Source organism: Macrotis lagotis, chromosome X (genome assembly GCF_037893015.1).
Source record: "Macrotis lagotis isolate mMagLag1 chromosome X, bilby.v1.9.chrom.fasta, whole genome shotgun sequence".
Taxonomy (NCBI): Eukaryota; Metazoa; Chordata; class Mammalia; order Peramelemorphia; family Peramelidae; genus Macrotis; species Macrotis lagotis.
Window position 1 is genome coordinate 582,275,517 of NC_133666.1, and position 17,642 is coordinate 582,293,158.

Below are 17,642 nucleotides of genomic sequence, written 5' to 3' on the forward strand. Positions count from 1 at the left end.
ACTAATATCATAAATGGAATACCACCACTAATAAGAAGGAAGTTAAAATAATAATTTGGAATTATTTTGTCCAATTGTATGCCACTAAATTTGATAATCTAAGTGAAATGGATGAATATTTACAAAAATATAAGTTGCCCAGGTTAAATGAAGAGGAAATTAAATACTTAAATAACCCTATCTCAGAAAAAAAGATATTCAATAAGCCATCAATGAACTCCCTAAGAAAAAATCTCCAGAGCCAGATGGATTCACAAATGAATTCTATCAAACATTTAAGGAACAATAGGTTCCAATTCTATATAAATTCTTTGGAAAAATAGGTGCTTAACTTCCTTCTATGACACCAATATCGTGCTGATACCCAAAAAAGGAAGAGTTAAAATAGAGAGAAAGAAAATTATAGACCAGTTTCCCTAATTTTAAATAAAATCTTAGCAAAACAATTACAACAAGTTATCACTAGGATAATATACTATGACCAGAAAGGATTTATCCTTGGAAGGCAGGGTTGGTTCAATATTAGGAAAACTGTTAGTGTAATTGACTATATCAGTAACAAATCTAACAGAAATCATATGATTATCTCAATAGATGCTGGAAAAGCCTTTGACAAAATACAGCACCCATTCTTATTAAAAACACTAGAGAGTGTAGGAATAAATAGATTGTTCCTTAGAATGATAGATCTATCTGAAACCATCAACAAGCATTTTAAGCAATGGGGATAAGCTAGAGGCATTTTCAATAAGATGAGGGATGAAACAAGGATGCCCATTATCACCACTACTATTCAATATTGTATTACAAATATTTGTTTCAGCAATAAGAGAAGAAAAAGAAAATGAAGGAATTAGAATTGAGAAGGAAGAGACAAAATTCTTACTCTTTGCAGATGACATGATGGTATACCTAGAGAATCCTAAAAAAATCATCTAAAAACTGCTAGACACAATTAGCAACTTTAGCAATGTTGCAGGATATATAAAAAAACCCCACATAAATCCTCAGTATTTCTATATATTACTAGCAAGATACAGCAGCAAGAGAAAGTAACTTCAAACAATATAAAATAACTGGTAGTCTACCTGCCAAGGCAGACTCAGAAACTCTATGAAAACAACTATAAAACACTTTTCACACAAATAAAATCAGATTTAAATAAATGGGCAAATATCAACTACTCATGGATAGGCTGGGCGAATATAATAAAAATGGCAATTCTATTTAAATTAAGCTAGTTATTTAGTGCCTTACCAATTAAACTTCCAAAAAATTGCTTTAATGAACTAGAAAAAAATTGTAATTAAATTATATGGAAAAACAAAAAGTCAAGAATATCAAGAGATTTAATGAAAAAAGTACAAAAGAAGGTGTCTTAGCTTTACCAGACCTAAAATTATATCATAAAGCATCAGTCATAAAAACTCTCTGGTACTGGCTAAGAAATAAAGTGGTGGATCACTGGAATAGACTAGGTGCAAAAGAGACAACAGGAAATGATTATAGTAGTCTGCTGCTTGATAAACCCAAAGAGCCCACCTTCTGGGATAAGAATTCTCTCTTTGATTAAAACTGTGGGGAAAATTGGAAGTTAGTATGGCAGAAACTTGGATTAGACCAACATCTCACACCCTAAATCAAGATAATATCAAAATGGTTGCAGCATTTAGACATAAAAGACAATATTATAAGTAAACTAGAAGATCAAAGAAGACTCTACCTGAGAGATCTGTGGAAAGGGAAGCAGTTTATGACCAAGGAAGAGATGGAGAACATCATTAAAAACAAACTAGATAATTTTGATTAAATTAAATTAAAAAACTTTTGCACAAACAAAACCACTGTAAACAAGATCAAAAGAAGTGCAGTAGATTGGGAAAGAATTTTTATAACTAGTATTTCTGACAAAGGACTCATTTCTAAATTACATAGAGAACTGAGTCAAATTTATATAAAAAAACACAAGCCATTACCCAATTGACAAAAGGCTAAAAGGATATGCAGATGAGGAAATCAAAGCTATCCACAGTCATACGAAAAATTACTCCAAATCATTACTGATGAGATAAATGCAAATTAAAGCATCTCTGTGGTACCACCTCACACCTCTCAGACTGGCCAACATGACCAGAAAGGACAATGATCCATGTTGGAAGAGATGTGGGAAATCTGGGACACTAATGCACTGTTAGTGGAGCTGTGAACTGATCCAACCTTTCTAGAAAGCAATTTGGAATTATGCCCAAAAGGCAATAAAAATGTGGATACCATTTGATCCAGCGATAGCACTCCTGGGTCTATACCATGAAGAGATCATGAAAAGGGATAAAAGCATCACTTTAACAAAAATATTCATAGCAGCTCTGTTTTTGGTGGCAAAGAATTGGAAATTGAGGGGATATCCAGCAATTGGGGAATGGTTGAACAAATTGTGGTGTATGTATGTTATGGAACACTATTGTTCTTTTAGCAACCAGGTGGGATGGGAATTCAAAGAAGCCTGGAAAGAATTGCATGAACTGATGCTGAGTGAGGTGAGCAGAACCAGAAGAACATTATATACCCTAATACCAACATGGGGGTGATGATTACTTTGATACAATAGAAGGTTTAAGTGCTACTGGATGGGAGTGGTGTGCTATATCTGGATAAAACTGAAGAAATACTGTAAATAGATTAGAGTCTACAAGTCAGGAAGACTTGGCTTTAAAATTTATCTAGATACTGGCTAGTTGTGTGGCCTTGCTTTGGATTTCAGTTTCTTTATCTTTAATAAGAAGAAATTGAACTCTTAGTCTCTTCCAACTGTAAATCTATGATTCTATGGCAGCAAAATAAAACAAAATTCATCAATAAAATTTAAAAAAAAGCAACAAAGAGCCTCCAACTCAAACAAAATACACATATATGGTCATTGGTTTTAAAGGCTGAAGTACTGTTGAAATCCAGGGAGTGATTTTCACAGTTTTTGAGAAGGAATTTAATGACAATTTCATTAGTCCACTAAAAAAATCATTTAGGGTTTCTGTGGCTGGCCTGGTTTTCCTGGCTGGAAAGTAACAAAGGGGAATGGCAGCAAGCCCAGTTATCATGTAACATTTTAATAGTTGTTTCCCCCATAATCCTTCACGTTGAACAGAGAATCATCATGGAACTACTATTGCTGAAATTGTTATTTCTGCTACTTTTTAGCCTAGTCCTAAAGAACTCAGTCTTCTTGGGTCTGGGAGATCTTGTCCAAACTCTTCATAAAAACCAGTTCCTAAAATAATGCAATGTTCTATTTTCCTTATGCTTTACATTGGTATGTACTGAAATTTCTTCCCTTATATTTGAACTATCAAGCCTGAAGTATTTTTAAATGAGTTTTTACCTATTGTAAACATGTTCTTTCAAATCCATAAATATCTGTCATCTTGTGGTTAAAATGTGCAGATCAGAAAGACAGATTTGTTAGTGACTGTTATTTAATTTTTACACTTCCAGGTCTTGCCTTAAATTACATTTTTGAAAATAGTTTTAAACCAGAAGCAGGAGCAAGAATTGGAGTATCCAAAATTGGCATCTTGATCACAGATGGAAAGTCTCAAGATGATATTATCCCTGCATCAAGAACTCTCCGTGATTCTGGGGTTGAACTCTTTGCAATTGGTAAGTTATTAATCTAGTTCAAAAATTGTCAGTAGACAGAAAATCCTCTTTTTTTCTGGATGTAGTTAAATGACCATTAGAATTCAAGTCTATAGATCTGGGTTCTTTTTTTCTGACTACCAACTTGCTATGTAAGTGCCTGCCCATCACTTAACTTTTTTTTATCTATTTCCCCACCTGTAAAAAGTAGATTGTAACAGTCTTGTATACCTCAGATGATTGGAGAGAGGACAAGATGAAATCAAGTAGAAATATTTGGGAAACAGCAAGTGCTATGCAAATATGGATGTTGGTTTTAATTAGTTTTTAATCCAATGGATTCTTTTCTTGTTGATTTTGTAGGTTAAGTGGCCCTGTGAGAGGGTCAAACTCAGTGACAGTAAGACTTGAATTCCAATTCAACTGCAGACATTGACTAGCTGTGTGACTCTAGGCAAATCACTTAAACTATGTTTCCACCAATGTGAAATAAGAATAATAATATCATCTACCTTGCAGGGTTGTTGCAAGAGTCAAAGAAGATAATAGTAATAATAATAAAAAAGCTAATATTGATATAGTGCATATTAGATATCAGATACTTTGTTAGGCACCTTACAATTATTATCTCACTTGATCCTCATAATAATCTTGGAAGGTGAGCGCTACTAATACCCCCATTTTACACATGAGAAAATTAAGACAAAGAGAGGTTAAGTGACTTGCCCAGGGTCATATTTTCTAAAGCTAGATTGGAACTCAGGTTTTTCTGACTCCAAGTCTGGTATTCTAGTCACTGTGCAATGTAACTGCTGTATATAATATATGTACTGCACTTGATAAAGCTTAAAGGGCTGTATAAATAATAGCTATTACTATTGTTGTAATTATGATTATGAATTTCTTGTCTGCTTATTACCCATTTGCTGAAAGAGATATTTAGGAAAAAATTGGGAAAAACTTTTTCCAAGTTGTAAATAGACAGATCTGGAGAGAGTTCAGAGAAAAGTGAAGTATAATTTTGAAAATAATTTTTTGAATATGTTGTATTTTTTCAAGAGAGTGACAAACTTTATATGATGCAGATTCACAGATGTGAGTGAAATCTTCATTTTCTTTCGCTTTATCCATTGTAATGCTCATCTGCTTTACTGTTTGTTAAATTCAAAATTTTTTTAAAGTATTAAAGAGTATTATTTGAAAGAACTGAGAGTAAAGATACAGTATATCAGCATATTTTAAATCAAGGGAGAAAAGAAGACTTAGGGGAGTGAGGAGTTTCCTTTGTGTGGAAAGGATCTCATGGATGAGGGATTAGACTTGACCTCAAAGAACTAGTGAATTCAAATAGCAGGGGCAGATTTTGGATGTATCTGAGAAGAAAAAAACTTCTTAGTAATTTAAACTAGTCAAAAGAAAAATGGGAATCCTCGGGAGGTAATGTGTCTCCCACACCACTGGAAGTCTTCATACAGATGATGGATTGACTGGGATCCTGTGCAAGGAGTTCCTTTTCAAGTTCCATTTAATACAGATGAGCCTGAAGGTCTCACTCAATGAGATTCTGTGATCCTGTGGCTGTTTGTAAGGAATGCAGTCTATGAAGAGGTAGCAGTATAATTTTCTATTGGAGGGAAACCATACTTTATTAAGTATCTCTACTATAAAAGGATATATGTATGGCATAGATTCAAAATAACTGCCAACTCTTTTGAAGCTCTAGCATTCCCACGACTGATTATGCTTATAAAAATTCTTTGCCAGTGAATAGGGCTTCTACATTTAAAATTTCTTATTAAAAAAAGCCCAAGTCCCAGTCAGCAGCCAACTAGCTACTGAGATTCTGTGAAACAGACTTCTACACTGGTTCAGGTTATCCAATTTATCAACATTTCTCTTCCATATTTTTGTATAATTGAGACAAAATGAAAGGTGGATAGAATGCAAGAAAAATATAGGTTCAGATCGTATCTTAATAGCTGTCGGACCATGGACAAGAAAAATGAACCTTGGTTTCCTCTGTATAATGGTTATTGTTTTTTTTCTTTTTTTCCTTGAAGAAGACTGTGACAACAGGGAGGCAATGCCATGATAAGCACATGGGGAGAGTTGAGTGCTAACTCACCAGCTTCACTTTCTTATCCAGAGTCATCCAGTGGCCAGATATGGATCAGGTCAACTGGAGATGGCCCTGGATGAGAGGACTCAGGGTTAAGTGACTTGCCCAAGTTCACACAGCTAGTCAGTGTCAAATGTCTGAAGCTAGATTTGAACTCAACTCCTCCTGACTCCAGGGTTGGTGCTCTATCCATTATACCACTTAACTTCCCATAATGTATAAATGAGAGAACTTACCCTTCAGGTTTGTTGTGAGAATAAAATGTAATGTTTGTAAATGTCATCTGTTCCTATGAGGAACACTTTAATCACTCAGATTATTGTCTACATTATTAAGAAAGATTGATGCTCAACCTATGATTGATGCTTAATAAGAGTTTGTTGAATTGAATTGAAATGTAGTCATTGCCCTTAGATTTATAGGCTTTGAGGACTGTGGTCTTTATTCAGTCCCTGTCTACTAAATTCTCCCTATCAGTTCAAAATGCTTAATTATTATCTAGGGATAATCTAGGTGACTCTGTAGAAAGAATTCTGGAGTCTTTAAGTCTTTAAGCCTTTAAGATTTTGTGAGTTCAAATTTAGCCTCAGATACTCACCAGCTGGGTGATTGTAGGCAAGAAACTTCACTCTATTTGCCTCAATTTCCTCATCTGTAAAATGAGTTGCAGAAGGAAATCATATCTTAGACAAGAGAACTTCAAAATGGAGAGTCAGGCATAAGTCAGAAAAATGACCAAAACAGCAAAGGGGCTATGTATCCTTTGCAAAAGTCTTTGTATATCAGAGAATATATATGTATATGTATATATATATATATATATATATATATATATATATATGTATATCCTAGAATTTCTTCCCATTATACTAATTCTTCCATCCTCTTCAATTCAGGGACAGGGTCTGGATCATCCACATTTTTTAAACTATCAGATCAAGGTCTGGTCCTGACTGATTAATCATTTAGCTAATACATATTAAGTGAGCATCTACAGTGTGCCCAATATTGACCTTGGTGTTATAAAGGATACATAAGAAACTTAAGATATAGTTGCTACCTTCAACGAATTTTTATCTAGGAAGCCAGAATAAGTCAGTTTTGGAAAAATTAAATGCTCCATTTTTTTAATATTGAATGTAAAATGTAGCAGTAATATTGAGAATTCTTAGATCAGGGCTTCTCAGCCTCTTTTTTAAATCATGGACTTCTTTGGCAGGTTGGAGAGTCTGTTAACTCCTCAGAAGCAATGTTTTTAAATACATAAAATTACAAAGTAAACCAATTATATTGAAATGGTTTAATTTATCCATCCATCCATCCATCCATCCATCCATCCATCCATCCATCCATCCATCCATCCATCCATCCATATCTGTATCTTTCTCTATCACCCATTCATTCATCCAATTCATTTATCTATGAATCATTTATTTAATTTTCTATCCATGTGTCATCTATTTCTTTATCTATCCATCTTTGAATCCATCTGTATCTGTCTTTCTCTTTCAATCCATTCATCCATCCCTTTATATCTATTTTCTATCTATGAATAATCTATTTAATTGCCTATTATCTATTATCTATCTCTTTATCCATCCATCTCTTCCTCTTTATTTATCTGTATCCATCCATCCATCTCTCTCTCCCTCTCTTCTTCCCCTCCTCTTTCTCAAAGTTGACAGACCCCAGGTGAAGATCCCCTGACCAAGTCCATTAGCAAAGAAAATCCTTATTCCTTTCCATCTCTGCCTACCCGCCCCCAAGCCAGACTGTATAACATTACATGGAAAGGAATAGTGTTAAATAAAGTTGGAAATATAGGTGTTGTTGGATTGTTCAAGGCTTTGAATGTAGAACCATAGAATCTCAGAGTTAGATGAGGACTGAGGTCATCTAGTCTAACTGTCAGTGTTTAGTACAATGCCTGCTCTTATAAATGTTTATTGATTAACTGATTAGGAGTATGCTTGACTATATCTGTGACTTGTACCTCTGCTTAAAGTCTTTCACCAAAGGGCAACCCATTATTCCCAACAGAATACATTCCATTTTGAGACATCTAAGGAGCCAGAAGGGCTTAAGGTCCTTAAGGATAGGAACCATTTTATTTTTTGCCTTTCTCACCTCACAACACTTAACACAGTGATAGACCTGGGGCAGATACTCAATTAAAAATGCTTTTTGAATTACGTTGCTGAGAATTTAGAGGTGCAAGCAACCTAAGAGATCATCTGGTCCAATTGCCCAATTGTCTGGATGAGAAAACTTGTTTCAATTTTATTTTATATGTAATAGAGGGTCACTCTAGGGTTTCAAGCAGAGGAGTATGTAACCAAATATTATACACAAGGAAAATTAATCTGATAAGACAATGAAATGTACTTTGGATGTGAGGCAACAGTTTTGTAAAAGTTAAAAAGAGTGGCAAGGAGAAACTTGGTGGTTATGGTCATATAGAGATTTAGTTCTGGAACTAAATCTTTGCAGCCTATGAGAAATGACTTTACTTTCTGGTTCTGTTTCCTCCTCTGGAAAATATTTATTCTGGATCTGATGATTTTTAATGTTTCTTTTCAGCTAAAAAATTATGTGATACTGTGATCTATGGTTGGTATCAGGTAGGCAATCCAGGGACTAGAGTACTGGCCTGGAGCCAGAAAGACTCATTGTCTTGAACTCAAATCTAACCTCAGAAACTAGCTATGAGATCCTGGACAAGTTAATTAATCCTGTTTGCCTCAGTTTTCTCATATGTAAAATGAGCTGAAGAAGAAAATGATGAACCACTCGAGTATATTTACCAAGAAAACCCCAAATGGGGATATAATGAGTCAGACTGTAATGACTGAACAGCAACAACTACATCAAAATGATCTATTATTAACCTAGTTTGGCATAAGTTGACTTTACAAGTTGGACATCTAAGTAATGCAGAACTGCCAGTTGGGCTAAACATACTGTTCATAGATGAAAGCAATGAAAAATATATAAGAAAAAATAAAAATGCCCTTCAGTGGGGTTTGATGAGCCTTTCTCTGAAGTCCTTGGGTTAATGTCAAGCTGCAATGTCACTCCATTTCTGTAAAATTATAGTTTCCTCTGTTCTTTTCTGTGTATTTACCTCCTCTCTAAAGTGAGGGACAAGGATTAAGTGATTTCAAAATCCCTTCTAGAACTAAATCCTATGATCTGATACTCCTATTGTAATCTGACTCCAGCCTTATAGACATAAAGTCAAATAATATTCCACATTCTATAATGGATTTGATTTGGAAAGAGAAAACCTTTAGTTATTTTAGGATGATGTTTCTGTTTGCTGTAAAGCTCCTAGAAGTCTTCAGAGCTATTGAAATTGGTATTTTCTGTACTAAGCTCACTGTTTGCACATGTATCCATTTAGTGGAATAATTAAAGCTAAAGTGTGTCTGTGTGTGTGTGTGTGTGTGTACATATATATGGAGTATACTAATTATTGTTAATAATTGTGTATTTTAGAGACTAATGTTGAAATGCCTGTAGGCAAGCAATTGTTCTGAGTTCTTTCATTCTTTTATGCAATGAAGGAAATTCTCACAAAAGGTTAACTAAACAAAGGTGTAGTGAAAATATTTACCATCTCTTCTGTGATTTTATTTTTAAAATGAATGGACAGTGTATTTAAAACATTATTTTTTCCTTCCTGAATGTGGTTGAGCATATAAATTAGTCAAATGCAATTGGAAATTTCTAGTTAAACACTGCCTTTTTCATAATAACTTTTCATTTCATAACCATGTTGGACAAACTATTTTCTCAATACAGAAAAAAAAGTTTTATTATTTTGTGTGTTGATGGTTCAGGTTAGTTCAAGAATTCTAAATAACTAAGAGAAATTCATGACCCCAGCACAGTTTTCTTTTTTCTTGTCTCTTATCTATTTCCTTTGATTTTTCTACCTATGATCTATAAGGGACAGAAGTGGCTCTCATTTAAGTAAAGGCTTTGTGAGAGACCTTTGGAAAGAGTCTTTTCTTTTTCTCCTGCAAAGTTCAGTAACATTGAATAATAACACTCAACTAACCTTAGTTAATCTCATTCATCTGCCTGCTTTTATCTGGTTATCAAAGGAAGACTTGGTCAATTTATATTGCACAACATAAAAACATTGAATTCCTGAAGTTTTCTAGTTAATGAATTAATGGAATTAAATTAATTCAATGAAGATAAAATTTAGACTTAGAAAATTGAGTTTTTACTTCATAAGTTCATAGAATTAAGGCTGGAAGGGACCTGAGAAGCCATTTAGCTCATCTTCATCATATTATAGAAGAGATGACTGAAAATGGGATCATATAGTAGTAAGGGGTGGATTCAGGATTCAAACTCAGATCTTTTGTCTCCAAGGCAAGTCCCAGAACTTTGGCTTCAGTCTCTCACAAGATAGAAGAGATTAGGATCACAGGAAACTTTCCTTTTGTTGTTTTTTTAGTCACTTTTCAATCATATCTGACTCTTTATGATTCCTTTAGGTAGTTTTATTGGCAAAGATACTGGAATGGTTTGCCATTTTTTTCTCAGGGTCATTTTACAGATGAGGAAACTGAGGCAAATGGAGTTAAGTGACTTGTTGAGTGCCACACAGCTAGTAAGTGTCTGAGACCAGATTTGAACTAAAGTCTTCCTGACACCAGAGCTACCAGACTTTTCTATCACTGTACAAAATTAATCTTGGATAACAATTAGGCTCATTATCAGTCATTTAGCATTTACTAAGTATCTTCTCTGTTCCTGGTACTTTACTAAGCCCCAAAAAGGGCTCTAGAGGAGTTTACAGATTACTATAATTTTTATTAATTTTAATTACTGCTTGGGTTAGATCAGACCTGCTGATTTTACTACCTATGTCTTGAATTTTTATGAGATGCTAATTTTTCTGATTTTTCTCTTCACTGCAAGGTGTGAAAAATGCAGATGAAGCTGAACTCCAGGAGATTGCTTCTGAGCCTGATAGTACTCATGTCTACAATGTGGCAGAGTTTGACCTGATGCACACAGTTGTGGAAGGTCTAACCAAGACAGTTTGCACCAGAGTTGAAGAACAGGAAAAGGAAATCAAAGGTATAAAGTAAAATAAAGCCCCCCCCCCCTTTAGAAAGACATTAATTTTCACCCACCAGTAAAATTTGCTACCAAATATGAAAATTTGTAAGTTGACTTCCTTTGATGGTAGATGCCTTTAGGAGCCCTATGCTCACTATGAATTAAAGCAGTCAAAAAATGGCAATGGCAGGCAATGGTAGGCAATGGTGATACAAAGCCAAAAATGAAATAGTCCCTGCTTTCAAGGGTTTATATTATATCCTGTAAGAATTAGAATATAAAGAACAAAAGGAGGAAAAAATATCTTTTTTTTTGGTTGTTTTTAAAGACTGCTTCAGCCCCTAGATATTTTTCACTTTAATATTACAGTGAATTGACAGGAGGCTTTTTTCAGTACTCCTAGGAGTTCATGATACTGCCAATAAGCAGGTTTCTTTGACTTGTATAGATGTTGATAAGATAGAAAAAACCCATGGGATCTTTTCCTATTACCACTCTAAGAGAATTTGGAGATGAGTCTCAATACTTTCTCTACTTCTCATTCTCTGGAGTTCCAGTTCAGTAGACATCCTAATTTGGACTTGATTTCTTAGGACTTGTAATAAACTTGACCAAAAAGAGTGGGACTGAGGATGAGATCATATTGGTTTATTCCCTCAATTTTATAGGCTTGGAGGAGTGGATTATCCTTCCAGAGGACAGTCATCTATAGGGAACTACCCATTCTGCTTGCACTCCTTAAAGTCATCAATTATATTATATTCCAGTAGAATGTAAGGTACTTAGGGGTAGGACTGCTTCATGTTTATTTTTCAATCTTTCCTATAATGCAGGGCCTGGCATAAAGAAGGTGTTCAGTAAATGTTATTGAATTGAATTGAATCTAGGTAAATGATCCCAAAGTGCTTTCAGATTTGGAGGCATGAACATGGGAACATGTTATCTTTTGGGTTACAGAAATATGATCAAATGGATAGATACTGGTATCACTGGAAAACTCATCTTTTTTAACCTTCATAATATATTTCTTTTTACTATTTGGACATTGATAGCTCTGCAAAATACTTTTCCCATCCAATCCCTCTCCATAAGACTCAATTTTTCTTACAGTGGATAGTCTTCAAAACTTTCAGCCTTCAAAAATATCACTTGTATATTTAATTGTTCTACAACTAAGACACCGTCTTTGCTAGCCCTTTGTCCTATGACTATTCTGAGAAGGTTTGGTTTAAAAGTTTGATGACTTTTTGTATCATATATTTCTGTAGCAGCTATCTAAATTCAAAGAATTAAAAAGTCTAGGTTTTTAGTAAAAGACAGATCCCCAAATTTCAAGGTAAGTTGAAGTACTATCATGACAAAGAGAAATCAGTATAGATTGAGAGATTGGTCCTTAAAATGTTCTTTTTTAAGTAAAATATAATCATCAAAGTGAATTTTGATTGACTGGAAATGAAGAATTCAGAAATGATGCTTAGTATTGGAACAACCTCAATAATTCATAGAAAATGAAATAAATATAGTGAAATAGTTGAAACAATAGGTCAAATCCTGGTCCTGGAAGATGAATAATGAAATATACTTCCCTTGTCTTAGCATAAAGGTTGAGGGATGATAGATGAGGAATGTTGCTTAGACTGTCAGATGTGGTTACTTTCAGTTGGTTTTGGATAACTGTTTTTCTTTGTTACAAGGAAGAGCTCTAGGGAAACAGGGCATGTTGAGAACTGACTATGTATAAAGCATGATCAGTGCCAGTAACCATATTTGCAAGAAAGAAAAATTGCTCACATATAATTTATTGCTCTTATAGTACAGTCAAGACAATTTAGTATTTACCATGTGCCAACTGATGACTAAGTCCTGGGAATACACTTAGTAGGTACCTAATAAATGCTTGTTGACTTGTTTTTCCTAGAGGAATCTTATTATTATCATTCTTGTCTCATTAGAACCATTGATAACTCTGCATTGATTCAGCAGAACTCTATAGGGAATGCTCCTTTTACAGATATTTTTTTCAATTTTCCTTTCATTTAGCCTCACTTGTCACTGACATTGGAGCTCCTACAGATTTAGAGACATCTGAAGTCACTGCCAGAAGCTTTAGAGTTACTTGGACTCCTGCCCCAGGAAAAGTAGAAAAATACAGAGTCGTCTATTATCCTACAAGAGGTGGAAAACCAGAGGAGGTAATGAGGGTGACATATTTCTTGACTGAAGATCTTGATTCTGTACCAAGTAGACAAATTCACCAGTTGGGGGGATTTTCCCAGTGGGAATCTATATGAGGAACCTTCCCATTGGGGAATTTCTCACAACAGTGTTCGAGATTAAATATGAAGGTTTGGAGTTTGGGGTCTTTTCTCTCATGCAAGTCCAGGAATCAATACTTTTTGTGCTATGTGAGTAGACAAGTAAGGAATGATATCACCTCCAGGTAGATATTGGAACTAAATAGTGAAAAGATGAAGAGATTTCATTTTTCCAGATTATAAACCACTTCAGGATGACAATTGGAATTTTTATTTGTCTTGACCTTTCTTCTCATTCTCAGTGTAGAGCACATTGCCTGATATTAATATGTGTTTAATATATATTTGTTGACTGATTGGCTGACTTTATTTCAACCATTCAATCAACAGACATTTATTAAGCAATCAAAGGGCAGCAAGATGTTGCAATGGATAGAGCACTGGCTTTGGAGTCAGCAGGACAATCTCAGACATTAACTAGCTGTGGGAACTTGGATAAGTCACTTAACTCTGATAGCCTCACATCCAGAGCTATCTCTGGTTGTTCAGATCCATCTCTAACCATTGGACCCAGCTGTTTCTGGAGGAGAAAGTGAGGCTGGTGACTTAGCACAGAACCCCCTCACTCAAATCCAATTCATGTGCATGTCATGGCATCACCTTCCTGATGTCATGGTCTTCTTTGGGAATGAAGGACAAACATTAAGCAATCCTAATATATCAGGGGCTGAGCTAGACTACTTGGGATTTAAAGTTGAGAGAACTCCTGTTTTCAAAGAGCTTACATTCTACAATATATAGAACAATCTACTTACTTGGTACTTAAGCAGCTGCTTTAAAAAGGTGATTAATAAACATTTATTGGTTTGGAACTAGTTAATTACCTAGAAATTTTTTATCAATATAGTGTCAGGCTTTAAGTTAAGAAGACCCAACCTCAAATTTGTTCTCAAACACTTACTAGCTATGGAGCAGCTAGGTGGCCCAGTGGATGGAATGCTGGGCTAGAAATCAGAAAGCTTCATCTTCCTGAGTTCAAATTCGACATCAGGTATTTATTAGCTATGTGAACCTGGGCAAATTACTTAACCCAATCAGTTCCTCATCTATAGAGTGAACTGGAAAAAATAGTAAACCACTGTAGTAGTTTCTTTGTTAAAAACAAACAAAAAAAAAGATTTGGTGTCTCTATTTACCAGTTAAAAAATGAAAAGTTTAAAGGGAAATCCTTAAATTGTTTAATTAATTAGTTGACCTTTTCAAGTTTGTCTACTCCTATCATTGACCATCCCCTAATTGTATCACTTAGACAACTCTCTCTAAAATTGCTCACTAATCCTACCTTGAACTCTCTGCCTTTGTTAAAAATTTTCTTTGCTTTTAAAACATTTTAACTAGTTCATTCTATTCAAATGCAATATCATTGCATGGAAGCACCCTTATGTTCTCAAAAGCTATGCCAGATAAGTGAAGACACTTGTTACCCTACCAAACTAGAAAGTCTTTGAGTAAGGACCCAAAGTTGAACCATTTATCTATTCTCTATGGACCAACCTTTCCTGTCTCAGACAGTCTTATCGTCAGAGTAGCCAAAGAGTAATGAATGTTTAACCAGATCATTTCTGATGTCATAGAGGCTGTAACCTGTTTTGGTACAGAGAGTGTTCCCTCTGATGAAATCGCAGCTCACTCTAGCCCCCCTCATTTTTACAGATGAGGAAACTGAGTTCTTGAGAGAACTTTGTGGCCCAAGCCACAAAGATGCTGAAATGACAGAACCATGATTTGTATTCAGGTATTTGTATTTGTATTCAGACTATAGGTCTTTAATACTCTTTCCAAAGTAAAATATTAAAGTGTAATTAACCAGTCATCCTTTTTTTAAACATTTGGAACTAATTAGAGTCCTACTTTTACTCTGAGCTTCCTTTCTACTTTTCAGAGGAGTTCCTTGAGGTTTTCTCCATTAATGAATGAATGATCCAATTTATGGAACCACATAGTCCATTGGTATCTAATTAGAATTCCCTGGGCAACTGGGATCCAAAAGGGTCAGTCCACATACTGCCAGATTATTGCATGCTCCTAGCTTCCTATTTATGATACAAAGATTTGTCAAAGAATAAATCCCCCTTTACTTTTTTCTATCCTCTGACTGACCTCAACATGTTTTATATTTCTCCATTTTTATGGCAAGATTTTATGAGTGAGTTTTTTTTCTTACATGTCAGATAAACAGTTTATAGTTTTTAAAATCATCAGGTTCCCATAAAAATAAAATCATTTCAAATTATTTTATTTTTTCCTTACCCAGTAAGCTCCTACAAAACTTGATCAAGCTGTACATTGTTACATTTACAATTGAGTGGAAATGATTTGTGGTATCATTGATTTGTGAGTTGCATAAACCCTGTTCAGCCTAAGTTAATATATCCTTTGAGGAAGGGATGTGCTATAATTAATGGTGGCCAGAATATCTGGGTGGTCAAAGGTGTGTGACAGATGGAAGAAGACCCCTAAGGACATTGTCTTTCTTCATATCTTGTGGTTGCTTGCCTTCACTCCTGAGGATGAAATCACATTGGTTTACGGATTCAATTTTGATGATATTTGAAAATAGATTCATTTTTTTTCTCATTCTTTGAAATTTTCTAAAAACAGGTGGTAGTTGATGGAACAGAATCCACCACAGTGCTGAAGAGTTTGATGTCTTTAACAGAGTATCAGATAGCAGTGTTTGCTATATATAGTACCACTGCCAGTGAAGGACTTCGGGGAACTGAGATGACACGTACGTATCCTGATCCTATTCTGAACAAAGTACTCTTGGAACTCTTTCTGGTTTGATTCAGGGGAGGTGTTGCTGATACTTCTCTCTCAGGTCTATATTCCTTGCTTTCTGCCCCCTGAAATCCCTAGCTTCCATCAAATCCCAATAATAATTGCTAGCTAGCATTTCTATAGAGCTTGATTTTTATCTCATTGATCCTCACAACTCTGTTGGGGAAACTGAGGCTAGGAGAAATTAATTACCCAGGCATGTTTTTATCCTTGGCAAGATTTAATAACTTGATTACCTGTTCAATAATTCAATTTTCTAAGCATTTATTAGGTACCTGCCAACAGCAAGGTAATGCAATGGATAGAGCACTGCAGAAAGACCAGAGTTCAAATTTGATCTCACTTATTAACTGTATAACCCGGGGCAAGTCACTTAACCCCTGATTACATAAAACTGGAGAAGGAAATGGAAAATCACTTGTATCTTTGTTCAACGCCCCCCCCAACATCATGGAGAGTTGGTTCATGGTGCCATGAAGAGCCAGATTTGACTGTTCTGAGACAGACATAGTAGGAAAGTTAGAAATATCTTTATCCAGGCTCATGCAGTTAGTATCTGGGGCAGTATTTGAACTCAGGTTGTTTTGACTTTAAGTACATTCTTATGTGCTCTCCCACACTTAGCAAATAGTAAGGGCTTAATAATAGATGTTTGTTGACTTGTTGACTTTTTTATTTCTTAAATCACATTTGAAATGTTGCCACTGCCCCCATTAGAGTGTAATTTCTACAAAGGAAGTCTTCCACCCTTTTTTCAATTCATTTTTTTTTTTTGCATTTCCATCCTTAAAGAGGTAGCATAGTATAGTGTCATACTTGTAGCCTGCTAGTTGGCTATAGTCCTCAGTGATCCCAATCATATTTAAAAGTAAATGGGAAATGTATCAAAAATAAATAAAACTATAATAAATTTAGATAATGTTAATTTGTGGTTTTCTAAGTCAGCATATTGCCCCTATAAGTTTGATATCATTGGTGTAGTGGACATGTCTAGTTTCAAAGTCAAGGAGATCTGAGTTCAAGTTATGTTTCTGATACATGCTGATTGTATGACCTTCTTCAAGTCACTGAACCTGGATTCCCTAGGCAACTCTTTAAGACTCAGAAGAGCTACAGATAGGGAGGCTAGGTAGCACAGTGGATAGAGCACCGGCCCTGGAGTCAGGAGTATCTGAGTTCAAATCTGACCTCAGACACTTAATAATTATTTAACTGTGTGGCCTTGGGCAAGGCACTTAACCCCATTACCTTGCAAAAAAAAATCTAAAAAAAAAAGAGCTACAGAGTTGCATTTGGAAATGTCGATTTAGTCACTGGAAATTCTCTACGCCAATGTGTACAACAATGTGGACCAAAAAAAACTCTCTGTGCTTGTTAGGTTGAATTGAATTGAATTTGCTGTTCAGTCACAGCAATAGTCACATAATTCAAACTATTCACTAAAGATCAAATATTGAAGCTAAAGCTTAAATACTTTTACCACAAAATGAAAAGATGGAACTCATTGGAAAAGATCCTGATGGGAAAGATGGAAAGGCAAAGGAAAAAGGGCAGAGGATGAGATAAATGGAAACAACGAACATGAGCTTGTACAGACTTACTGAGATAGTAGAGTATAGATATGGGGTCATGAAGGATCAGACAGGACTTAAACAACTGAATAACAGCAGCAACCAATTCTCGTAAGACCATAATGACTTAGTATATTCAGG

At 35.0% G+C, this 17,642-nt stretch overlaps 1 protein-coding gene across 2 annotated transcripts in view; it reads left to right on the top strand.

The window, feature by feature from the left end:
- The window catches only part of COL14A1 (collagen type XIV alpha 1 chain), a 265,288-nt gene that overhangs the window by 80,008 nt on the left and 167,638 nt on the right, over positions 1-17,642 (top strand). For both annotated transcript variants that reach the window (XM_074201475.1, XM_074201474.1), the window contains exons 8-11: positions 3,490-3,654; positions 10,691-10,852; positions 12,875-13,026; positions 15,751-15,880. In XM_074201475.1, coding sequence (XP_074057576.1) covers positions 3,490-3,654; positions 10,691-10,852; positions 12,875-13,026; positions 15,751-15,880 — 609 coding nt within the window. The remainder of the gene's footprint in view (positions 1-3,489; positions 3,655-10,690; positions 10,853-12,874; positions 13,027-15,750; positions 15,881-17,642) is intronic.